This window comes from Oncorhynchus mykiss, chromosome 19 (genome assembly GCF_013265735.2).
Source record: "Oncorhynchus mykiss isolate Arlee chromosome 19, USDA_OmykA_1.1, whole genome shotgun sequence".
NCBI classification, from domain to species: Eukaryota; Metazoa; Chordata; class Actinopteri; order Salmoniformes; family Salmonidae; genus Oncorhynchus; species Oncorhynchus mykiss.
In genome coordinates, this window is record NC_048583.1 from 38,997,285 (window position 1) to 39,023,275 (window position 25,991).

The 25,991-nt window shown below is 43.4% G+C and overlaps 2 protein-coding genes across 2 annotated transcripts in view; both read left to right on the top strand.

The window, feature by feature from the left end:
* The first annotated feature begins 1,417 nt into the window (after positions 1–1,417).
* Positions 1,418–7,474, top strand: if4ea (Eukaryotic translation initiation factor 4E-1A). The gene is given in 7 exon segments (NM_001160620.1): positions 1,418–1,447; positions 2,220–2,320; positions 5,421–5,516; positions 5,694–5,757; positions 5,896–6,009; positions 6,174–6,313; positions 6,541–7,474. Coding segments are annotated over 7 exon segments (648 nt in total). The 5' UTR covers positions 1,418–1,429; the 3' UTR covers positions 6,656–7,474.
* A 3,880-nt stretch (positions 7,475–11,354) lies between these two features.
* Positions 11,355–25,991, top strand: part of LOC110497795 (leucine-rich repeat and immunoglobulin-like domain-containing nogo receptor-interacting protein 2) — a 48,079-nt gene continuing 33,442 nt past the window's right edge. Inside the window, exon 1 of the mRNA XM_021574163.2 lies at positions 11,355–11,922. The gene's annotated coding sequence lies outside the window, so the exon portion shown is untranslated. The remainder of the gene's footprint in view (positions 11,923–25,991) is intronic.

Below are 25,991 nucleotides of genomic sequence, written 5' to 3' on the forward strand. Positions count from 1 at the left end.
TCTGCTCTTTTGCACACCAGTATTTCTACCTGCACATGACCATCTGATCATTTATCACTCCAGTGTTAATCTGCAAAATTGTAATTATTCGCCTACCTCCTCATGCCTTTTGCACACAATGTATATAGACTCTTTTTTTCTACTGTGTTTATTGTTTACTCCATGTGTTGTTGTCTGTTCACACTGCTATGCTTTATCTTGGCCAGGTCGCAGTTGTAATTGAGAACTTGTTCTCAACTAGCCTACCTGGTTAAATAAAGGTTAAATAAAAATAAAATAAACAAATTAGTATTGCTTGTTTAATTCACACTTACAGAAATAAATGTAACTTTGAGAAACAACACTTTATATCGGAGTTGTCTCGAGATGGCTATACATATTCATGATACGAGGCTAATAGCATGGCATCTCTGCATTAAATGCAGGCGGTAGTGGGCAACAACCTCATCGAATATTCAAAAGCAGATTACAATAATGAGATGTATCCACCAATCCAAAGAAAGGATAGGCGGGAGCTAGACATTTCGCCTTGCCGCTTTGGGAATAACGATTCTCATTGTTAGGGCAGAGACTGAGATATGTATCTTGTCAGTATATCCATAATCTTTGGCTCTAATAAATGTTTTTAAAAAATGGAAGGCAGTCGTGGGGAGGCAAGACTAGGTGAGACCATTCTAGCCAAGGCGAAGGGCAGATAATGCGTTTGAACAACAGTCACAATGGTTTCCACTAGTTACCCCAGCCACAACGTCATACTGTCTCTTATCGTAAAAAAATATTTACGGCTCGGATTAGGCATAAAATTAGCAGTGTAGGTAAAATTAGGGTTAGGTTTAAAATCACATTTACGAAGTTAAATTGTAGAAATACACTTGGATTATGACTTTGTGGCTGTGGTAACGAGTGTCAACTAGGCAAAACTCCGATATAAAGTGGTTTTTTTTCTCAGTTGCTGGGATGTCACGTGTACTACTTTTATCAGTACACTCGTCACAACCTAATAATTACTCAACTTCTATTGATCAAATAAGCCACACGTAGCAAATAAACAATTAAAATTGTGTTTACCAAATTCGACACGCATCAACCTCCATTAAAAAAACTCGTCGCTTGGTGAGCAAAAAACAAACGCCACCTGCTGGAGAAGACAGATTTAGGTATCCCTAGTTACCACAGCCACAAAGTAAAATTGGCTATATAGCAGACAATCAAAAATTATTTTTGGCCTTAGTTTAAGGTTAGGGTTAGGCACACGGTTATCAGTGTGGTTAGGGTTGGGGATAGGTTTAAAATCACGTTTTAACAACATACATTTAAGAAATAGGCGGAGTTTTAGACTTTGTGGCTGTGGTAACTAGTGACGACAGTTATCCCTCTCTCTTCCTCTCTGGTCCAATGAATTTCAGCGTTCTACACCGAGACTCATAAGATGGCGACCGCGGAACCGGTGAGTACCTTTACCGAAGAAAATATTTTCTAACGTTATTGGAATCCGTTGTCCAATATACATTGTTATCCAGAATGTAATATTAATAGCTCGAATCTAATCAATTCGAAGGAAATGCATGTTTACATGGTTGTATTTTCGGATATTCTTGCCCTTGTAGAAACTTTTTGTGCCACGACCCAAGCAGTGCAAAAACAACTGAGATGGGAATGTACACTAGCTATGTGAATCGCCTACTGTAGCTAACTAACAACAAGTTCGGTAAATGTTGTCACAGCTGTTAAATTCGCTCGGTCGGGCATTTGCGCGTACCTACATGTTAGTAGTACATTTCCAACATGATGTATTTTGTCAAACAAATGTGTTTTAATGAAAAAAAGTGCAGTATAAATAGCTAGTTATCAGCTTGGGCTTTCTTGAACTAGTCTGTTGCTTCCACTTTAGGCTAGCTAGCTAACCAGCTGCCAGACAGTTCACCAACTTGCCCAATCATTATGGCTGGTGCAATACATTTACGCACAACAGTATTTACACCATAGATGAAAGTAAACTGTTTCTTTCATTGATTTGAAATACTTTTGGACCATCTAGCCTATGTAAATAGTGTCTGGAAATTATGTTGCAAAAAACTAAAGTCCGATGTCATTACCTATACTCACGTTCAACCCAGCGTTGTATATACAAACGAAAACAATCAAACTTACCAATGAACCAAGACATGGCAGTCCTGCAAGATCATACTTCTTACTAATTTCAAGTTGTTTTCCACTAGGAAATAAATATAAATCCACCCCGACATGCTGAAGAAGAAGCAGAGACTGGTCAGGAGATCGTGAGCCCTGAGAGCTACATCAAACACCCCCTACAGAACAAGTAAGTTGACCCAGGCTACTGCTCTTTGATGACCATTACAGGCTGCTACTCTGTGTTAAGGAAAGTTTACCTGTGAAACTTTTTAATATATTTGAGATTCTTCAAAGTAGCCACTAGAGGTCGACCGATTATAATTTTTCAACGCCGATACCGATTATTGGAGGACCAAAAAAGCCGATGCCGATTAATCGGCAAATATTTATTTATTTATAATAATGACAATTACAACAATACTGAATTAACACTTATTTTAACTTAATATAGTACACCAATAAAATCAATTTAGCCTCAAATAAATAATGAAACATGTTCAATTTGGTTTAAATAATGCAAAAACAAAGTGTTGTAAAAGTGGGTCCAGATTGTAAAAGTGCAATATGTGCCATGTAAGAAAGCTAACGTTTAAGTTCCTTGCTCAGAACATGAGAACATATGAAAGCTGGTGGTTCCTTTTAACATGAGTCTTCAATATTCCGAGGTAAGAAATTTGGGGTTGTAGTTATTATAGGACTATTTCCCTCTATACCGTTTGTATTTCATTAACCTTTATCTATTGGATGTTCTTATAGGCACTTTAGTATTGCCAGTGTAACAGTATAGTTTCCGTCCCTCTCCTCGCTCCTCCCTGGGCTCGAACCAGGAACACAACGACAACAGCCACCCTCGAAGCAGCGTTACCCATGCAAAGCAAGGGAAACAACCACTCCAAGTCTCAGAGCGAGTGACATTTGAAACTCTATTAGCGCGCACCACGCTAACTAGCTAGCCATTTCACATCGGTTACACCAGCCTCATCTCGGGAGTTGATAGGCTTGAAGTCATAAACAGCGCAATACTCGACACACAACGAAGAGCTGCTGGCAAAACGCACGAAAGTGCTGTTTGAATGAATGCTTACGAGCCTGCTGCTGCCTACCACCGCTCAGTCAGATACTTGTATGCTTGTATGCTCAGTCAGATTATCTGCAACGCAGGACACGCTAGATAAACTAGTAATATCATCAACCATGTGTAGTTAACTAGTGATTATGATTGATTGTTTTTTTTATAAGATACGTTTAATGCTAGCTAGCAACTTACCTTGGCTTACTGCATTCGCGTAACAGGCAGACTTTTTGTGGAGTGCAATGAGAGAGAGGCAGGTGGCTAGAGCGTTGGACTAGTTAACTGTAAGGTTGCAAGTTTGGATCTGACAGCGTGAAAATCGGTCGTTCTGCCCCTGAACGAGGCAGTTAACCCACCGTTCCTAGCCCGTCATTGAAAATAAGAATGTGTTCTTAACTGACTTCCCTAGTTAAATAATGGAGTAAAAAAAAATTGCAAAATCGGTGTCCAAAAATACCAATTTCCAATTGTTATGAAAACTTGAAATCGGCCTTAATTAATCGGCCATTCTGATTAATCGGTCGACCTCTAGTAGCCACCCTTTGCCTTGTTGACAGCTTTGCACACTCTTGGTATTCTCTCAACCAGCTTCATGGTGGTATACAGAGACAGCCCTATTTGGTGAATGACCAAGTCCATATTATGAATGCATTTCAATTAACACGTGTGCCTTGTTAATTTGTGGAATTTCTTTCCTCAATGCGTTTGAGCCAAACAGTTGTTGTGACAAGGTAGGAGTGGTATACAGAAGATAGCCCTATTTGGTAAATTACCAAGTCCATATTATGACAAGAACAGCTCAAATAAGCAAAGAGAAACCACAGTCCATCATGACTAAGACATGAAGGTCAGCCAATGTGGAACATTTCAAGAACTTTTAACGTTTCTACAAGAGCAATCGCAAAAACCATCAAGCACTATGATGAAACTGGCTGTCATGAGGACCGCCACAGGACAGGAAGACCCAGAGTTACCTCTGCTGTAGAGGATAAGTTAATTAGAGTTAACTGCACCTCAGATGCAGTCAAATAAATGCTTCAGAGTTCAAGTAACAGACGCATCTCAACATAAACTTTTCAGAGGAAACTGCCGTGAATCAAGCCTTCATGGTTGAATTGCTGCAAAGAAACCACTACTAAAGGACACCAAAGAGACTTGCTTCGATCAAGAAACACTAGCAATGGACATTAGACAGGTGGAAATCTGTCATTTGGTCTGATGAGTCCAAATTTGAGCTTTTTGGTTCCAACCACCGTGTCTTTGTGAGATGAAGAGTAGGTGAACAGATGATGGAGGAAGAGGTGTGGGGGTGCTTTGCTGGTGACAATCAGTGATTTTATTTAGAATTCAGAATTCAAGGCACACTTAACCAGCATGGCTACCATAGCATTCTGCAGCGATACAGCATCCCATCTGGTTTGCGCTTAGTGGGACTATCATTTGTTTTTCAACAGGACAATGACCCAACACACCTCCAGGCTGTGTAAGGGCTATTTGACCAAGAAGGAGAGTGATGGAGTGCTGCATCAGATGACCTGGCCTCCACAATCACCCGACCTCTACCCAATTGAGATGGTTTTGGGATGAGTTGGACTGCAGAGTGAAGGAAAAGCAGCCAATAAATACTCCTCATATGTGGGAACTCCAAGACTGTTGGAAAAGCATTCCTCAAGAAGCTGGTTGAGAGAATGCCAAAAATGTGTGCAAATCTTTCATCAAGGCAAAGGGGGGCTACTTTGAAGAATCTAAAATATATTTTGATTTGTTTAACACTTTTTTAGGTACTACATGATTCCTTATGTGTTACTTCATAGTTTTGATGTCTTCACTCTTATTCTACAATGTAGAAAATAGTCAAAATAAAGAAAAACCAATGAATGAGTAGGTTTTGACTGGTACTGTATATACAGTGTGCGACTCACTTTATTGTTAAAGCTAATAAGTGTTCATAACACAAGCTGGGTCTGTCTGTGATTACCAACTATGCATTTCACTCTGTAACTGCAGTCAAGCTCAATTGAACTGCCTAAGGATTTGACATTGAATGAATATGGCACAAAGCCGTGAACCATGTGTCAATCCCCCCCCCCCCCCATCATCCATAACTTCCTAATTTGCTTTGAGGCTTATGGGCTGTTGATTACGTTTGTTTACCAGCCGTTTAATTAGTCAGTGTTTACTTTATGTAAATCCCATTTCTGTTTTTCCCCAACAGATGGTCTCTCTGGTTCTTCAAAAATGATAAGACCAAAACATGGCAGGCAAACCTCCGCCTCATCTCGAAGTTTGACACGGTTGAAGATTTCTGGGCGTAAGTATCAATAAGACTAAAGTTCATTTTTTTGATGACATGGATTGAATGAGTATGAAAAGGTTAATTGGAGATTATACCAACATGTCTTCTTTCATCATCTTGATCGCTTTCAGTTCCTTTCCAATATACTGCAATTGTGTGTGTTGTACTAAGAAAATGATCTTGTCATTTCAGTCTGTATAATCATATTCAGTTGTCAAGCAATCTGATATCTGGATGCGACTACTCCCTCTTTAAGGTAGGTTTGTGGCATTTCAAAAAGTGAACAAGGAAGCCATTTTATTCCATGTAACTTCATGGTATCTTTGCAACTAAACCTAGTTTTCTCCTGTAGTTTTAAACCAAGTAAAGCTGTCTCTCTCCTCTGGTGTGACAGGATGGCATTGAGCCCATGTGGGAGGATGAGCGAAACAAGCGAGGAGGGCGTTGGCTGATCACGCTCAACAAGCAGCAGAGGAGACAAGACCTGGACCGCTTCTGGCTAGAAACAGTGAGTTAGTGTGGGTATATGTCTCAGTGTGTGTGTGCGTGGACTTTTTGGAATGAAATACAGCCTCAAGCTTCTACCTGTGTAGCTGGATTAAGGAATTATGTGATGCCACTGAAATCTTAATGTATTGTTCCATATTTTTTACGGGCACATCACCTGTCCAGCTTCTCTGCCTTGTTGGGGAGGCTTTCGATGACTATAGTGACGAAGTGTGTGGTGCAGTAGTCAATATTCGCACTAAAGGAGACAAAATCGCCATCTGGACCGCAGACTTCGACAACAGGGAAGCCATAACACACATAGGGTAAGTTGGATCAATTTGAAGTCAATGTTTCTTAGTGTAGTTAGCGTTCCAACTTTGCTCTTGCTTTATAAAACAGACTCCTTAGGAAAATGTATTGACTTACTAAAGAGTGTATAGTCTTAGTATTTCAAAATTATTTTGGCTTTGGTTAAATTACTAAGATCAATACATTTTTTACATTTATTTTGCTACCACCTCCCGTCTCATTGCCCTGTGTGTGTCAACAGGAGAGTCTATAAGGAGCGCTTGGGAATCCCCATGAAGATGACCATTGGCTACCAGTCCCACTCTGACACCGCCACAAAGAGCGGCTCCACCACCAAAAACAAGTTTGTTGTCTGAAAATGAACCGTGTGCCTTGTTTTGTTTGGTCTACTTTTCATTGTGGGTAGGTTATATTTACTTAATATAGCAATGGCTGCGTGACGAAATCTGGGAAAAATCCATGACTATATACCAAAGCTTCAACAGAAACAGCCCTAGACCTGTGAACACAGGAAAAACTTTATTAACAGGACACACTACTTTCTCTGGAACCCCCCCCCCACGCACACACACACACCTGCCAATGCTATTAATTCACATGTCATAGCCATGCAGGTGAACATGCAAACCTCAAAATGCAAATGAAGAATGTTCATAGTAGGAAATGTAAGATGTTCTGAGTGTTCTTATAAAGAAAGTTATTTTTTTGATTTATTTAATGGCAGGGAATTCATTTGAAATGCAAAAATAAAACATTTCTCAGTGCCCTTGTATACAGCATTGTAATTGCTGTAATCCTTAATGATGTTACACTTTTTTAATTTATTATACCAATTTGCTTTTTAGCATTTTTTTTAACTTGTTTTGTGCTATGGCCTTAAAGGTGATTTGTTTTTTGTAATTTTTCTTTTTTTTAATGCTAAATGACATGTTATAGAATATCCTTTTTTGTGATTTCACTTGTTTTTGAGAAACTTACCCTAACCAGCAAATCACTTCTTCATCCTTGTGTAGTTTAGGGGCCCTTCTATAACATACCATTTACATCAAAAATAGGGATTTGGTTGTAAAAAAAAATACTTCTCCTTTGAACCTCAAGCGCATGTAATCAAGCCTTTCTGATAATTTCATGACTCAATTAGTCTTTGTTAACTACATGATTAAAACTTTGGTTTTGCAATTCGGTAGAAGCTGTTTTTATATTATGGAATACTTTTTGCAACTTGTAATTTGTACATTCCTTGTTAGAAATGGTTTGATATTTGACTTAGTGATGCTGTATTGCAATATATACATTTATTAGTGATTGGTTTTGAGCTTCTGCCTGCAATGGAAACACAGCACGAATGAGTCTTTAAATAATGTTTTTCTGTGACTTCAGATCATTTTTAATTATATAATATGGGCCTAATAATATACCATTTCAACCCCAGGAAACAATCTAACTTTCTATGCCACTTGTCTTGCCATAGCTAGTTGGTCTGCCCCTGTCACCCCTAGAGACTTAATGTAGAGCTGAATAATGTATAAAGCAATATAGTAGCTACACCTACAGTATTACCTGTTGTGGCATTTCATGAAAGCCTACAACCCATGACAATGTCATGACACCAAATTAGAGCGCTCAAATACTTACCATTTCATGGCTCATGAAAGTATGAGTTGCCATTATGCCAGGCATGTTTCATTCTTTTGGCCAAACACAAGTGCTACCAGTTACTTTCATAACTGCTGTTCAACATTCATACATTATGAAATGCATTTGGGTATTTTATTCCCAATTCATAAATAAACTGAGCTTTGCACTTCAGTTTGAAGTATTATCCAATTGCTTTACTGTTAAGGTCAGTAATTCACTCATCTGAATGAAGTCACCAAGTTTCATCTCCTTTTCTTCCATCTAGAGGGTGCTACGTACAACCAATCTTTGTATAGGTGCTTATTTGATCAATCAGTATGGGACCTTGATTGTCAGTTCTCTGCAGACCAGCATCAACTAGATCCACTGCATACAACTAGATCTAAAAAATGAATGCCTGATCTAGTGATAACAGGTAACTTTTTGGCTCTCTGCCAAGGTTGCTAATCATGGGCAAGGCTACAATTTAGAAAATTGCATGCACAGTGGGTCTTTTCCAGAGGTGTTATTTTGAAATGTAGACATTGAATCAGACATAAAGAAGTCCAACAAAAACAAACCCTTCACAGTAAAACTTTATTTCAGGGGTACCTACGTAAGGAGTGCTTCATCTTTCAAGTTTTATTTAACCTTTATTTAACTTGGCAAGTCAGTTCAGAACACATTCTTATTTACAATGACGGTCTACCAAAAGGCCTCCTGCGGGGACGGAGACTGGGATTAAAAATAAAATATAGGACAAAACACACATCACGACAAGAGAGACCTAAGACAACACCGTAGCATCAACACAACATGACAACAACATGGTAGCAACGCAACATGGTACAAACATTATTGGGCACAGTCAACAGCACAAAGGGCAAGAAGGTAGAGACAACAATACATCACGCAACGCAGCAACAACTGTCAGTAAGAGTGTCCATGATTGAGTCTTTGAATGAGGAGATTGAGATAAAACTGTCCAGTTTGAGTGTTTCTTGCAGCTCGTTCCAGTCGCTAGCTGCAGCGAACTGAAAAGACGAGCAACCCAGGGATGTTTGTGCTTTGGGGACCTTTTAACAGAATGTGACTGGCAGAACAGGTGATGTATGTGGAGGATGAGGGCTGCAGTAAATATCTCAGATAGGGGGGAGTGCGACCTAAAATGGTTTTATAAATAAGCATCAAACAGTAGGTCTTGCGACTGGTATACAGAGATGACCAGTTTACAGAGGAGTATAGAGTGCAGTGATGTGTCCTATAAGGAGCATTGGTGGCAAATCTGATGGCCGAATGGTAAAGAACATCTAGCCGCTCGAGAGCACCCTTACCTGCTGATCTATAAATTACGTCTCCATAATCTAGCATTGGTAGGATGGGCATCTGAATCTTGGTTAGTTTGGTAGCTGGGTGAAAGAGGAGCGATTACAATAGGGGAAACCAAGTCTGGATTTAACTTTAGCCTGTAGCTTTGATATGTGCTGAGAGAAGGACAGTGTACTGTCTAGCCATACTCCCAAGTACTTGTATGAGATGACTACATCAAGCTCTAAACCCTCAGAGGTAGTAATCACATCTGTGGGGAGAGGGGCATTCTTCTTACCAAACCACATGACATTTGTTTTAGAGGTGTTCAGAAGGTTAAGGGCAGAGAAAGCTTGTTAGACACTAAGAAAGCTTTGTTGTAGAGCATTTAACACAAAATCCGGGGAGGGGCCAGCTGAGTATAAGACTATCATTTGCAAAACATTTAATTTCAAGGGATCACCAGGATAATAATTCATTTATTACTCATATACAGCATTCCAGAGCAGTACATAAACATTTAATACATCATAGTGCTATGGCATTGGCTCTCAGGACTGCAGATGTTAGCATACACACAGGAGACAAAGTCCTGTTTAAAGAGTTTACGTATCTATTCCTTTCTGTCCTTGTATTGTAGGCTATAGTGGAGAGGATGACAGGTGATCCATTTCCAGAGGGTCTGGTCAGGGCTTTCATTTCACTCCCGTCAGGATCAATGGGAGAATTTGTTATATGGGATTATGGGAATGGAAAGGATAATCAGAGAACCACTTAAGGATTTTGTAAGGTTGTGTTCCAAGGTGCGAAGGATTTAGTTAAATGCTTTTGGTATAGAATTACAGTCAGGTGCATATTTACTGGCAGCCTTGATAAAGAAGAGCAAAAGAGACTGTATAAAATAAATAATACAAATACTAGGCTTTATTTATTTATTTTTTAAATTATTGTGAAATTAAATTATTTTATACTAATACAATTGCTCAGAGAAAGACATTTTGTTTAACAAGTAATACATTTAAAAAATTAAAAAAGATAGGGGTCAAAATGATTGCCACTCATGTGAAGTGTACTCTATCCAAAAGGTAGAGGCAGATGTATGGCTCTGGTTAGAGGGTGCATGAGCCAAAAGAGTGTGGGAAAAATACCTAACATCTGCAATCCTAATGGGGACCATAGGGGATAGGGCTCACCATTTAGGTTTATTAGATTCATTACTAGTGCAGCACTAGTTTACTGTGGGCATTATTAGAACTGCTCAGTTGGTTGGACGACCCCCATTGATCTGGCAACACCAGGCCACTGTTCAGTAATCTAATGGATGATTTATGCTCTGGATTCCATTACGACTGGATTTAATTATACTGCTTATTATGTTGCAGCATGGATGTTATTTCCTGAAATGGTACATTTGTTGAACTTCTAAATGTAGACCTGCATTGATATTTTATGCCATTTTGTATAGAATTGCAAATCAGAATATGTTGTTTACTTGAAAATACTAGATGGTATTTACATTTAATTATTGAAAACAATAGAGGTTGTACACTAATTATAGAAATGCTTGTGCCTGAATTATGGAACAGCTTAGATGTTTCCCACTGCACATTATGGAGTAACATTGATGTGGTATGCTTCCTACACAAAGCAGCATGGATGTCATGTCATAGTTCTGCCATTTCCTTAAGTCTAGAGCAGTGGGATGCTGCATCTATTTTGGTCTCCCTCTTCAGTCCTCTGTGTCAGCTGGCTCAGAGGGAGGCAGCAAAGGCGGTCTGTCACCGCGGGGAGAAGCAGAGGGCTAGCTACAGTAGGGTAGCTAACCCTTAGAGATGCTAACCCCACAGGTACATGCTAATGAAGCAAGCAGAATCAATAGCACAACCTTTCCACCCCTATTTCACCTACTCCCTCTATTACCACAGCAATCATGACTCCTCTTTGTACCGTGCACATACCAGTCTCCAGAGATATAGTTAGAGGAGGATGTGTCCGAAAATAGGAAGGAAAGAGAGAAATTGAATTAAAGAGAGCGAGATGGAGAGGGGTGAAAGAGAAAGCCAGGGAGAGGTATAAAAAACCTTTTTGAGCAGATGTGTCAGAGAGAAGCTTAGAGGGAGAGAGGCTATGAAATAGAGAGGGGAGGAGTAAAAGCCCTCCCTGTAGGTTTTTCTTTACCCATTCAGAGCGCTGAGGTAGGGCTAGGGCTGATCACAGGTGATGAGCAAGAGTACAGTGAAGAGGGGGGAGGATCAGAAGAGCAAGGGGGATAACTGAACCGCTGCCGCGCCTCGACAAAGGAGCTCACACCAATGAAGAGCCTTTCTCTATGTCTCTCTTTCCCGTTCTCTCTTTCTCATCTCAGCTTACACCCCCCCCCCCCCCCCCCCCCCCTCAGTCGCCTGCCTGTTCCAGTGTTTTCACAGGGCTTTCGAGATGGCTCATTAGAATAGTGGGAGAAATTAGGAGTGCGACCGTGGGAAGGAAATGCACAGAAATCAAAGATATAGTGAGATGAAAGTATATTGTTCCCATGAAGGGCAGAGTAGAAGGGGCTGACACAAAGCGGATTGAGCGGGCACTCGGAAGCTGTGTGTGCGTGTTAGAGTAAGTCTGTGTGCGTGTGTCAGCTTGGCTGCGTGACCCTCAGTGAGCTAATCTGGAGTATGGATTTTGTAATGAGGAGCAGCACTTAAAGGTAAGAATCACCTCAAAATATACCTGTCACTGAGAATATGCCATATTATTAAGGAATTGTCTTTTTTTTTCCAGAGGGGAGAATTCTTACCAACTGTACTCGTGTTTCAAATCTGTAACTGACATTTCTAATACAGGGAAGATTTGACTGGAATGATCCTTTCACCAAAGTCTGTCTTCTATTGCGCATAGGCACTCTTTCAGAAGGAGAGAGTGAGGGTAGGAGATTTCATAATTTTCTTGTTGAAAACCCTCCTGAAAAGGCGTAGTCCTATTCTGTTGTGCATGGGGTATGTGGATAAGTGATATAGGGGTGAGTGGGAACTGTCTGGGTGAAGTGAAATGAGTGGATGAGGTACGTATATAAATTAGGTGGATGCTGTGTGTGAGATTATCAGTGGATTTGGGGAGTCTGGATGAAAGTGTGGTTGAGGTTGACAGAGCGGATAGCTCTGTTGATGAGGTGAGTTTTGTGGATATGTAACTGTTATAATCACATTATAAATCAGTGTATACGTGAGTAATAGTGGGGAAAAGATTGAGGAGGAAATTAATGGATGAGGAGTACTGTATGGACGGAATAAATTGATGAAGTCTTTGGATGAGGTTGACGACATGGATGAGGTCTATGGATGAGGTGTGTGTGTATGAAAAGTACATTGAGGTTGAGATGAACTGGATGGGATGGGATGAATGAATGAAGCATGTGGATGATATGAACTGCTTTGTTGAGAAACATGGATGAAACATATGCAATTAATGAAAATTGCGGAAGAGGTGAAATGTATGGATGTGACTTATAGATGAGGGAGTCGGTTACCCACTGAGCTGTCCTGATGAGGTGAGGTTAGCGTATGAATTTCTTCTTTTGTGGATGAGTGCACTTTTGAAAGCTTGCAGATAAGGTGAGATATTGTGTGGCCGTAGCCCTTCATGCAAACGAGTGCTCACGAAACCCATAACTTAATACACACATCTCCCCTGACCTTAAACATGAGCAAATCCTTCTGAATTATACATGAGCTATGCTACCGAAGAGGTCTCCAGGCTGGACCTACTGTCTGTCTATTCTGTCTGTCTGTCTGTTGGAGCTGCTAATGGAGGGAAGAGGAGCCCAGTTTCCAGTAAAGAGGCGTTACCGCTGCCCGCGCAGGGATATGAGAGAGTGTGTGAGGTGTTACCATGGCAACCTGTGGTAACGCCATGGCAGCAGCTATTCTTGCTGGGGTACAAACAGAAATAAAACAATTACATCACAACAAAACTGTAGCCTACATGATAAATAAACCAATACATCTTACAGGACATTACACTGAACAAAAACATAAAAGCAAGATGCAATCATTTCGAAGATTTTACTGAGTTACAGTTGTAAGTAAATCAGTCAATTTAAATAAATTCATTAGGCCCTAATCTATGGATTTCACAATACTTGTCACGACCGTCGTGTGAATAATTGGACCAAGGCACAGCGTGAGTAGAGTTCCACATTTTAATGATAGCGAAACTTCCAAAACAACAAAGATATAACGATCGTGAAATATGTAGCGCACATAGGCACTCATACAAAACAATAGCAGGTGGGGAAAAAGGACACACTAAGTATGATCCCCAATTAGAGGTAACGATTATCAGCTGCCTCCAATTGGGAACCATACACACACACCAACATATAAATATAATACCTAGAACCCCCCCTAGTCAAGCCCTGACCTATTACACCATAGAGAACCCAGAGTTGCTGGATATTTGCGGGAGCTGGAACACGCTGTCGTATACTTCGATCAAGAGCATCCCAAACATGCTCAATGGGTGACATGTCTGGTGAGTATGCAGGCCATGGATGAACAGGGACATTTTCAGTTTCTAGGAATTGTGTACAGTTCCTTGCAACACGGGGTGATGGCGGCAGATGAATGGCACAACAATGGGCTTCGGGATCTCATCACAGTATTTCTGTGCATTCAATCGATAAAATGCAATTGTGTTCTTAGCTTATGCCTGCCCATACCATAACCATATAGTTAAAGTGGAAATGATTGAGCCAATTGTAAGTTGGGGATGATTAGTTGGCCATCATGGTATGAGTTTCAGAATGGGAATTTAGCCGGGACACACCATGGTTAACACCCCTACTCTTACAATAACTGCCAAGGGATCTTTAGTGATTACAGAGAGTCCGAACACCTATTTAACATCCCATCCAAAAGACAGCACTCTACACAGGGCAATGTCCCCAATTACTGAATTGGTATATTTTATTTAAACTAGAGAAAATAGTGCTTCCAACTGGCCTTCCAACACCACTTCCAGCAGCATTTGGTCTCCCATCCAGGTACTGACCAGGACCAGCCCTGCTTAGCTTCAGAGGCAAGCCAGCATTGGGATGCAGGGTGGTATGTTGCTGGCTGCTTTGTTCACACTGTCTGCTATCTGCCCAGTACAGTTGAAACCTGGATTAATCCATGAAGAGCACAGTTCTCCAGCATGCCAGTGGCCATCGATGGTGAGCATTTTCTCAATGAAGTCTGCTACGACGCCGAACTGCAGTCAGGTCAAGACCCTGGTGAGGACAACGAGCACACAGATAAGTTTCCCAGAGACGGTTTCTGGTATTGGCATAAATTATTTGCTTGTGCAAACCAACAGTTTCATCAGGTGTATGGGTGGCTGTTCTCAGACAATCCCGCAGGTGAAGAAGCATGATGTGGAGTTCCTGGGCTGTCGTGGTTACACGTGATCTGTGGTTGTGAGGCTGGTTGGATGTACTGCCAAATTCTATAAAACAACATTGAAGGCAGCTTATGGTAGAGAAATGAACATATAATGTTCTGGCAGCAGCTCGAGTGGACATTTCTGCAGTCAGCATGCCAATTGCACGCTCCCTCAAAACTTGAGACATCTGTGGCATTGTGTTGTGTGACAAAACAATGCACATTTTAGAGTGGCCATTTATTGTCCCCAGCACAAGGTGCACCTGTGTAATGATCATGCTGTTTATTCAGATTCTTGATATGCCACACCTGTCAGGTGTATTATCTTGGCAAGGGAGAAATGCTCACTAACAGGGATGTAAACAATTTTGTGCACAACATTTGAGAGAAACAAGCTTTTTGTGAAGATGGAACATTTCTGGGATATTTTATTTCAGCTCGTGAAACATGGGACCAACACTTTACATGTTTTGGTTCAGTTTTCATTATTACTCTATTATTACACATTTACAATTGAACCTGTACAATACTACAATAATACAATATTACATTGTGTGTGTGTGTAGAGTGAGTGTGATAGAGTGTGTATGCGTGTTTGTGTGCATGTCTCTTCACAGTTCGTGTGGTGCCATGAGGTGTTGTTTTCTCTGTTTTTAAAATCTGATTTTACTGCTCACTTGAGTTTCTTGATGTGGAAGAGAGTTGCATGTAGTCATGGTTCTATGTAATACTGCGTGTTTCCCATAGTCTGTTCTGGACCTGGTGGACTATGAAGAGACCTTTGGTAGTATGTCTTGTGGGGTATGTATGGGTGTCTGAGCTGTGTTAGCTGTTTGAACAAAAGGTTCACTGCTTTCACCACGTCAATACCTCTCACAAAGACGTGTTTTCTCCCCTGAATCAGAGAGGAGAGGTGAGGAGAAGAGAACTATCTCTCTTGAGGGGCAATGGGCATATTGTTCTCTCATTTAGCTCTCATATAGTTTGTTGTTCCACTCTTTGCAGCCATTTATTCAAGGGAAGCAGTTTATAAAGCTTTGTTTTGATAAAAATGTACAGCCTCATCAGACCAAGGATATGAGCTGAACACAAGGGAGTGGCAGATAGATCGGAATACTGATAACAGTCGGCACACTTGAGCATTTACCTCTCTCGTACACTGAATATGGATGGTGTGCTACGTAGCACAGTTCTCTGAACGTAGTTGTGCCACTCATCTTCCTCTGAGGCAAGCTGGGGTGTTTGGTTGTTATTGGCGACTGGGTTTGTAGTTCTGACAGGGAGACGAGGCTCCTCTGTAGTGTCCTCAGTCTGGGATAATTAGAATTGCAGATGTAGTCTTCTGTAGGCGTTCGTTTCAACAAACTCAAGGTTTTCCTGTCTGCGGTGAATATGTTTTGACTCAGAAACACTCTTGTGCAGATAATTCACAAGAGCAAGGGCATATTTGTACGCACAAAGGACCTATTTTGTTTCACACAGACAGGTACGCTACCCATCGTACCACTGGCATCAATTGGACTGCCATGAAACCTGAATTGGTACAGAATACCCACCCCAGAAACACACACACACACATACACACACACTCACAACTGTACATGGAAGATATTTTCCAGTGCAATGCAGTATTGTATAAGAACTCATAAAGTGACAAACTTTCTGGAGGGTGCTTCCAGAGGCTCATTCCCAGGTACTGGAATGTTGTCATGAAATGTAAACTTCATCTTGAGCCCGTCCTTTATAGCTTGGTGCTTCAGATCTGTTTGTACTCCTCCCCGCCATGTTTGTTGACTGTTACACCCAAGTAACATGCATGGCTTGGCAACGATAGACAGATTTAGCTATACAGACAGCACATAAAAATAGGACTAATGTTATGACATTAAAAATGAATGATGACACTAGTTTGCACCAGAGACGTCACATGCCCTATAATGGTTGTGACCTCTTTTGGTTTATTTACTGTTTATTTGATCCGCGGGCTATATCAGGAAATAATTACTGTTGACACTTTTCTTTGAACCACCTGTGTGTAACACACTTTGAATACATTATCAACCATGGCTCTGTTTTTAGAGGATTGTGGTTAATTCAACATTTGTAGACATTATGATTATTTTACACAATGTTGTATACATTGAGTGTACAAAACATTAAGAACACTTTCCTAATATTGAGTTGCACTCCCCCTACCCCTTTTGCCCTCAGAACAGCCCTAATTTGTCGGGGTATGGACTCTACAAGGTGTCTAAAGCGTTCCACAGGGATACTGGGGCATGTTGACTCCAATGCTTCCCACAGTTCAATGTCCTTTGGGTGGTGGACCATTCTTGATACACATAAGAAACTGTTGAGCGTGAAAAACCCAGAAGCGTTGCAGTTCTTGACAAAAACCGGTGTGCCTGGCACCTACTACCATATTCCGTTCAAAGGCACTTAAATGTTCTATATTGCCCATTCACCCTCTGAATGGCACACATACACAATCCATGTCTCAGTTGTCTTAAGGCTTAAAAATCGTTCTTTTATCTGTTTTCTCCCGTTCATCTGCACTGATTGAAGTGACATCAATAAGGGATCACAGCTTTCACCTGGATTCATCTGGTCAGTCTATGTCATGGAAAGAGCAGGTGTTCGTAATGATTTTTACACTCAGTGTACACGTTTGAAGAAAGTCAAGTATACACTACCGTTCAAAAGTTTGGGGTCACTTAGAAATGTCCATGTTTATGAAAGAAAAGCACTTTTTTGTCCATTAAAATAACATAAAATTGATCAGAAATACAGTGTAGACACTGTTAATGTTGTAAATGACTATTGTATCTGGAAATGGCAGATTCTTTTATGGAATATCTACATAGGCGTACAGATCCCCATTATCAGCAACCCTCACTCCTGTGTTCCAATCGCACGTTGTGTTAGCTAATCCAAGTTTATCATTTTAAAAGGCTAATTGATCATTAGAAAACCCTTTTGCAATTATGTTAACACAGCTGAAAACTATTGTCCTGATTAAAGAAGCAATAACATCTTCATCTTTCCCTCGATCCTGACTAGTTTCGCAGTCCCTCCCGCTGAAAAACATCCCCACAGCATGATGCTGCCACCACCATGCTTCACCATAGGGATGGTGCCAGGTTTCCTCCAGTCGTGACAATTGGCATTCAGGCCAAAGAGTTAAATCTTGGTTTCATCAGACCAAAGAATCTTGTTTCACCAAAGTCCTTTTGGTGACTTTTGGCAAACTCCTCACGGGCTGTCATGTGCCTTTTACTGAGCAGTGGCTTCTGTCTGGCCCCTCTACCATAAAGGCCTGATTGGTGGAGTGATGCAGTGATGGAAAGGACCCTGGGCACAGCCTGGAGAATATCGCCGCCCCAAAGAAGAACTGGAGGCGGCGAAAGCGGAGAGGCGCTGGTATGAGGAGGCAGCACGGCGACGAGGATGGAAGCCCGAGAGTCAGCCCCAAAAATTTCTTTGGGGGGGGGGGGGGGGGGGGGGGGGGGGGGCTCACAGGGAGTATGGCTACGCCAGGTAGGAGACCTGCGCAAACTTCCTGTGCTTACCGGGGGGCTAGAGAGACCGGGCAGGCACTGTGTTATGCTGCACGGTGTCTCCAGTGCGGGTGCATAGCCCGGTGCGGTACATACCAGCTCCGCGTATCGGCCGGGCTAGAGTAAGCATCGAGCCAAGTGTTATGAAGCCGGCTCTACGCATCTGGTCTCCAGTGCATCTCCTTGGGCCGGCTTACATGGCACCAGCCTTGCGCTCGGTGTCTCCGGTTTGCCTGCATAGCCCAGTGCGGGCTATTCCACCTCGCCGCACTGGCAGGGCGACCGGGAGTATTCAATCAGGTAAGGTTTGGCAGGCTCGGTGCTCAAGAGCTCCAGTGCGCCTGCACGGTCCGGTCTATCCAGGACCACCTCCACGCATCAGCCCTCCGGTGGCAGCTTCACGCATCAGGCCTACAGTGCGCCTCGCCTGTCCAGCGCTGCCAGAGCCTTCCTCCTCTCCAGCGCTGCCGGAGTCTCCCGCCTGTTTAGCGCTGCCAGAGCCTTCCGCCTCTCCATCGCTGCCAGAGCCTTCCGCCTCTCCAGCGCTGCCGGAGTCTCCCGCCTATCTAGCGCTGCCAGAGCCTTCCTCCTCTACAGCGCTGCCGGAGTCTCCCACCTGTTCAGCGCAGTCAGAGCCTTCCTCCTCTCCAGCGCTGCCGGAGTCTCCCGCCTGTTTAGCGCTGCCAGAGCCTTCCGCCTCTACAGCGCTGCCGGAGTTTCCCGCCTGTTCAGCGCTGCCAGTCTGCAAGGAGCTGCCAGAGCTGCCAGTCTGCAGGATGCCGCCAGAGCTGCCAGTCTGCAAGGAGCCGCCAGAGCTGCCAGTCTGCAAGGAGCCGCCAGAGCCGCCAGTCTGCATGGAGCAGCCAGAGCCGCCAGTCAGCATGGAGCAGCCAGAGCCGCCAGTCAGCATGGAGCAGCCAGAGCCGCCAGTCAGCATGGAGCAGCCAGAGCCGCCAGTCAGCATGGAGCAGCCAGAGCCAAGGGCGTGACAGTTACACCAATCAAGTTGTAGAAACATCTCAAGCATGATCAATGGTAACAGCATGCACCTGAGCTAAGTTTAATACATTTGCAAACATTTCTAAAAACCTGTTTTCGCTATGATCTTTCGGGGTATAGTGTGTTGATTGATGAGGAATTGTTTTTTATTTAATCCATTTTAGAATAAGGCTGTAAAGTAACAACATTTAGAAAAAGTCAAGGGGTCTACATACTTTTCGAATGCACTGTATATATTAGTATTAAGAAGCTTGTTGTGCCGTGAGATGTAATGGATCATGATGAACGGATATCAAAACCGTCAGGCAAATGAACGTTCAATGATAGGACCACCTATTTCCACAATCATCAGTCTTAATGACAGTCACTGGCAAAGTTACCATTAGGCAGAAGAGGCAATAGCATAATCAATGAGCCTCATGAGCTCGGCATAATTATTACCTTGTATTAATAATAAAACAAAAAATACAAATAAAATATGTAAATCATTTCTCCCCTTGAGCCCACCCCCCCCCCCCCCCCCCCCCCCCCCCCCCACATCCTCCGCTCAAGGAATTTCATCACGGTAGCACATTTAGAGATAGATTTATAGCCATTCATCTAAAATAATAAAAATATATTAAAAATAAATGTAAAAACACTTTATGTTTGTCATAGATGGATGAGACTAATTTGAGATAAAAGGCGAGTTCCTAACAAGTGCCGAAAGCCAAGCTAGAGCTCTGTGAGACGTTCACAGCGATGGGGGCAGGCGTTCTGATCAAGAGAAACCTTCATTTTCTCTAACACTAAACATACAAATGTGTATTTTACAGTTATAAGGAAGGTGAAATATTATAGTTAGTTGTTTTATAATTTTATTATACTATATTTAGAAAAAAATATAAGTAATTTCAAGCCTTAGTCACACAGTTTTGTTGAATAGGATAATACATAATATAAAATATTTCATATTTTTTATAATATTTGTACTTTGTACCTGAGTTGGTATCCTCAAAAGTGACTACACCTCAGGAATTTATAACTATCTTTACCAGAAAGGCTGCGATTTTAACCTTTCTTGGAGTGTGCAGCATTACATGATAAATAAGAACTTTTGGGGATTACATAGATTACATTTACGATTACATTTAGTTACATTTAACTTTAAACCATGTTAAAGATTAAGATACAATCACAGAAAGTAACTAATCAGAGAGATGAAGTAAAACACATATACTGTATGTTTATATTATCAGTAAAACCCACTTATTTTTACAGCTAATCTTATTTCCCTGGACTTACTTTGATTATTTACATTTGAATAACTTATTGTGTTTTTACTAAAAAACATAGGAAATTACATATACTTAGTAATATTGTGTATAAATTATTGCCTTAATTTTTTCAAGTAGATTCAACATCTCATTTTCTACAGTGTACTTTGATCGATTGTGATTAGGTTGATAAAGTAAGTTGTGATAGCAAGGAAACAAATTTGACTCAACCACGTTCTGCTCAGAGGCAAGATCCCTGTTGCACATCCCCACCGTTTACTGTAATGTAGGTGCTGCCCTATAGAGGTAATTCCTCAAACTTTCTGCAAACAAAATAAATATTCAATGTTTCTCATAATTCTCCAAGCTGATTAATCTGAGGTAATATTCAGGTCCATGGCACGAAAGTGAAATATTGGAGTGTTGTGACTGAATTCAGAGTTACAGTTGGGAGAAAGAACAGGCTTAGGGGACAATGTAGGGTAGAGCACATCGGTGGAAAGTGAGTATTTGATAAGCAAGTACTGGGAGAATAATGAGAGAGTGTTCAGAGAGTGAGTTTTGGCAGAACAAATATTTATGAGCATTGCATTGCAGGAATGAGTGACTGAGCTAAGAGCGTGGCCGCTGTTGGGACATTGAGAATTTGAAGCAGGAGTGTTGCAAGTGTGTTTCTTCTCCCTAATCTTGTGAAATGTGTCAGCATTCCTTGTCACTGGGATTGTCAGCTACTTTGGGGATTAATTAGCATACCAGGATCTGAGAAGTATCCACTACATGTTAAGTGTGACTCTCCTGTCTCCTTCAATCTATAGGCTTCTAGTACCCAGCACACCCTTGTAAATTACATTTAACTTGGGGGTGGTAGTGATATAACCGTATATACAGTGCATTTGAAAAGTATTCAGACCCCTTCACTTTTTCATAATTTTGTTATGTTATAGCCTTATTCTAAAATGTATTACATTGTTTATTTTCCTCATCAATCTACACACAATTCCCTATAATGACAAAACAAAAACAAGTTTTTAGAAATGTTCAGACCCTTCACTCAGTACTTTGTTGAAGCACATTTGGCAGCGATTACAGCCTCAAGTCTTCTAGGGTGTGACGCTACAAGCTTGGCAAACCTGTGTTTGGAGAGTTTCTCCCATTCTTCTCTGCAGATCCTCTCAAGCTGTTTAACGTTAAACCCTGGCCATAGAGAGGCTTTTTATTCTCTATTTTGGTTAGGCCAGGGTGTGACTAGGGTGGGCATTCTATGTCCTTTTTTCTATGTTTTGTATTTCTATGTCTTGGCCTGGTAGGGTTCTCAATCAGGGACAGCTGTCTGTCGTTGTCTCTGATTGAGAACTATACTTAGGTACCCTTTTCCCCCACCTGTTTTGTGGGAAGTTAACTTTGACTTTGTTCAGGGCACATAGCCCAAAGCTTCACGGTGTCAGGTGCGTGAATGAGGACCCAAAAGCGAATTAACAAAACAGAGTTTCTTTAATGACGAAACACATGTCGGCTCAGATGGACAGGCAGATTCCGACAGGACAGGACAAGGTTAGATGAACTGGCAGATTCCGACAGGACAGGACAAGGTTGCAGCAAACACGACGATAGTCTGGTTCAGGCATGAGAAACACAAACGAGAATCCGACAAAGACAGAAGCAGGAACAGAGAGAGATATAGAGACCTAATCAGAGGGAAAAAGGGAACAGGTGGGAAAAGGGGTGAACGAGGTAGTTAGAGGAGACAAGGAACAGCTGGGGGAAGGAGGGTAAGAAAAGGTAACCTAATACGACCAGCAGAGGGAGACAGGGTGAAGAGAAAGAACAGGAACAAGACACAACATGACAATACATGACAGTACCCCCCCACTCACCGAGCGCCTCCTGGCGCACTCGAGGAGGAAACCTGGCGGCAACGGAGGAAATCATCGATCAGCGAACGGTCCAGCACGTCCCGAGAGGGAACCCAACTCCTTTCCTCAGGACCGTACCCCTCCCAATCCACTAGGTACTGATGACCACGGCCCCGAGGACGCAAGTCCAAAATCTTACGGACCCTGTAGATAGGTGCGCCCTCGACAAGGATGGGGGGGGGGGGGGGGGGAAGACGAGCGGGAGCGCGAAGAACGGGCTTAACACAGGAGACATGGAAGACCGGGTGGACGCGACGAAGATATCGCGGAAGAAGAAGTCGCACTGCGACAGGATTAATGATCTGAGAAATACGGAACGGACCAATGAACCGCGGGGTCAGCTTGCGAGAAGCTGTCTTAAGGGGAAGGTTCTGAGTGGAGAGCCAAACTCTCTGACCGCGACAATATCTAGGACTCTTAGTTCTACGCTTATTAGCGGCTCTCACAGTCTGCCCCCTATAACGGCAAAGTGCAGACCTGACCCTCTTCCAGGTGCGCTCGCAACGTTGGACAAAAGCCTGAGCGGAGGGGACGCTGGACTCGGCGAACTGAGACGAGAACAGCGGAGGCTGGTACCCGAGGCTACTCTGAAAAGGAGATAGCCCGGTCGCAGACGAAGGAAGCGAGTTGTGGGCGTATTCTGCCCAGGGGAGCTGTTCTGACCAAGACGCAGGGTTACGAAAAGAAAGACTGCGTAAGATGCGACCAATAGTCTGATTGGCCCGTTCTGCTTGACCGTTAGACTGGGGGTGAAAGCCGGAAGAGAGACTGACGGAAGCCCCAATCAAACGGCAAAACTCCCTCCAAAATTGAGACGTGAATTGCGGACCCCTGTCCGAAACGACGTCTGACGGAAGGCCATGAATTCTGAAAACATTCTCGATGATGATTTGTGCCGTCTCTTTAGCAGAAGGAAGCTTAGCAAGGGGAATAAAATGAGCCGCCTTAGAGAACCTATCGACAACCGTAAGAATAACAGTCTTCCCCGCTGACGAAGGCAGTCCGGTGATAAAATCTAAGGCGATGTGAGACCACGGTCGAGAGGGAATGGGAAGCGGCCTGAGACGGCCGGCAGGAGGGGAGTTACCGGACTTAGTCTGCGCGCAGACCGAACAAGCAGCCACGAAACGACGCGAGTCATGCTCCCGGGTGGGCCACCAAAAACGCTGGCGAATGGAAGCAAGCGTACCCCGAACGCCAGGGTGGCCGGCTAACTTGGCAGAGTGAGCCCACTGAAGAACGGCCAGACGAGTAGGAACGGGAACGAAAAGAAGGTTCCTAGGACAAGCGCGCGGCGACGGAGTGTGAGTGAGTGCTTGCTTTACCTGCCTCTCAATTCCCCAGACAGTCAACCCGACAACACGCCCCTCAGGGAGAATCCCCTCGGGGTCAGTGGAGGCTACTGAAGAACTGAAGAGACGAGATAAAGCATCAGGCTTGGTGTTCTTAGAGCCCGGACGATAAGAAATCACGAACTCGAAACGAGCGAAAAACAGCGCCCAACGAGCCTGACGCGCATTAAGTCGTTTGGCAGAACGGATGTACTCAAGGTTCCTATGGTCAGTCCAAACGACAAAAGGAACGGTCGCCCCCTCCAACCACTGTCGCCATTCGCCTAGGGCTAAGCGGATGGCGAGCAGTTCGCGGTTTCCCACATCATAGTTACGTTCCGACGGCGACAGGCGATGAGAAAAATACGCGCAAGGGTGGACCTTGTCGTCAGAGAGGGAGTGCTGAGAAAGAATGGCTCCCACGCCCACCTCTGACGCGTCAACCTCGACAACGAACTGTCTAGAGACGTCAGGTGTAACAAGGATAGGTGCGGAAGTAAAACGATTCTTGAGGAGATCGAAAGCTCCCTGGGCGGAAACGGACCACTTAAAGCACGTCTTGACAGAAGTAAGGGCTGTGAGAGGAGCTGCCACCTGACCGAAATTACGGATGAAACGACGATAGAAGTTCGCGAAGCCGAGAAAGCGCTGCAGCTCGACGCGTGACTTAGGGACGGGCCAATCAATGACAGCTTGGACCTTAGCGGGATCCATCTTAATGCCTTCAGCGGAAATAACAGAACCGAGAAATGTGACGGAGGAGGCATGAAAAGTGCACTTCTCAGCCTTCACAAAAAGACAATTCTCTAAAAGGCGCTGGAGGACACGTCGAACGTGCTGAACATGAATCTGGAGTGACGGTGAAAAAATCAGGATATCGTCAAGGTAAACGAAAACAAAGATGTTCAGCATGTCTCTCAGGACGTCATTGACTAATGCCTGAAAGACAGCTGGAGCGTTAGCGAGGCCGAAAGGAAGAACCCGGTATTCAAAGTGCCCTAACGGAGTGTTAAATGCCGTCTTCCACTCGTCCCCCTCCCTGATGCGCACGAGATGGTAAGCGTTACGAAGGTCCAACTTAGTGAAAAACCTGGCTCCCTGCAGGATCTCGAAGGCTGAAGACATAAGAGGAAGCGGATAACGATTCTTCACTGTTATGTCATTCAGCCCTCGATAATCTATGCAGGGACGCAGAGACCCGTCCTTCTTCTTGACAAAAAAAACCCCCGCTCCGGCGGGAGAGGAGGAGGGGACTATGGTTCCGGCGTCAAGAGCTACAGACAAATAATCTTCGAGAGCCTTACGTTCGGGAGCCGACAGAGAGTATAGTCTACCCCGGGGGGGAGTGGTTCCCGGAAGGAGATCAATACTACAATCATACGACCGGTGTGGAGGAAGAGAGGTGGCCCTGGACCGACTGAACACCGTGCGCAGATCGTGATATTCCTCCGGCACCCCTGTCAAATCACCAGGCTCCTCCTGTGAAGAAGAGACAGAGGAAACAGGAGGGATAGCAGACATTAAACATTTCACATGACAAGAGACGTTCCAGGAGAGGATAGAATTACTAGACCAATTAATAGAAGGATTATGACAAACTAGCCAGGGATGGCCCAAAACAACAGGTGTAAAAGGTGAACGAAAAATCAAAAAAGAAATGGTTTCGCTATGATTACCAGAGACAGTGAGGGTTAAAGGTAGTGTCTCACGCTGAATCCTGGGGAGAGGACTACCATCCAAAGCGAACAAGGCCGTGGGCTCCCTTAACTGTCTGAGAGGAATGTCATGTTCCCGAGCCCAGGTCTCGTCCATAAAACAGCCCTCCGCCCCAGAGTCTATCAAGGCACTGCAGGAAGCTGACGAACCGGTCCAGCGTAGATGGACCGACAAGGTAGTGCAGGATCTTGAAGGAGAGACAGGAGTAGTAGCGCTCACCAGTAGCCCTCCGCTTACTGATGAGCTCTGGCTTTTACTGGACATGAAGTGACAAAATGACCAGCGGAACCGCAATAGAGACAGAGGCGGTTGGTGATTCTCCGTTCCCTCTCTTTAGTCGAGATGCGGATACCTCCCAGCTGCATAGGCTCAGCACCCGAGCCGGCAGAGGAAGATGGTAGTGATGCGAAGAGGGGGGCAACGGAGAACGCGAGCTCCTTTCCACGAGCTCGGTGACGAAGATCAACCCGTCGCTCTATGCGAATAGCGAGTTCAATCAAGGAATCCACGCTGGAAGGAACCTCCCGGGAGAGAATCTCATCCTTTACCTCCGCGCGGAGACCCTCCAGAAAACGAGCGAGCAA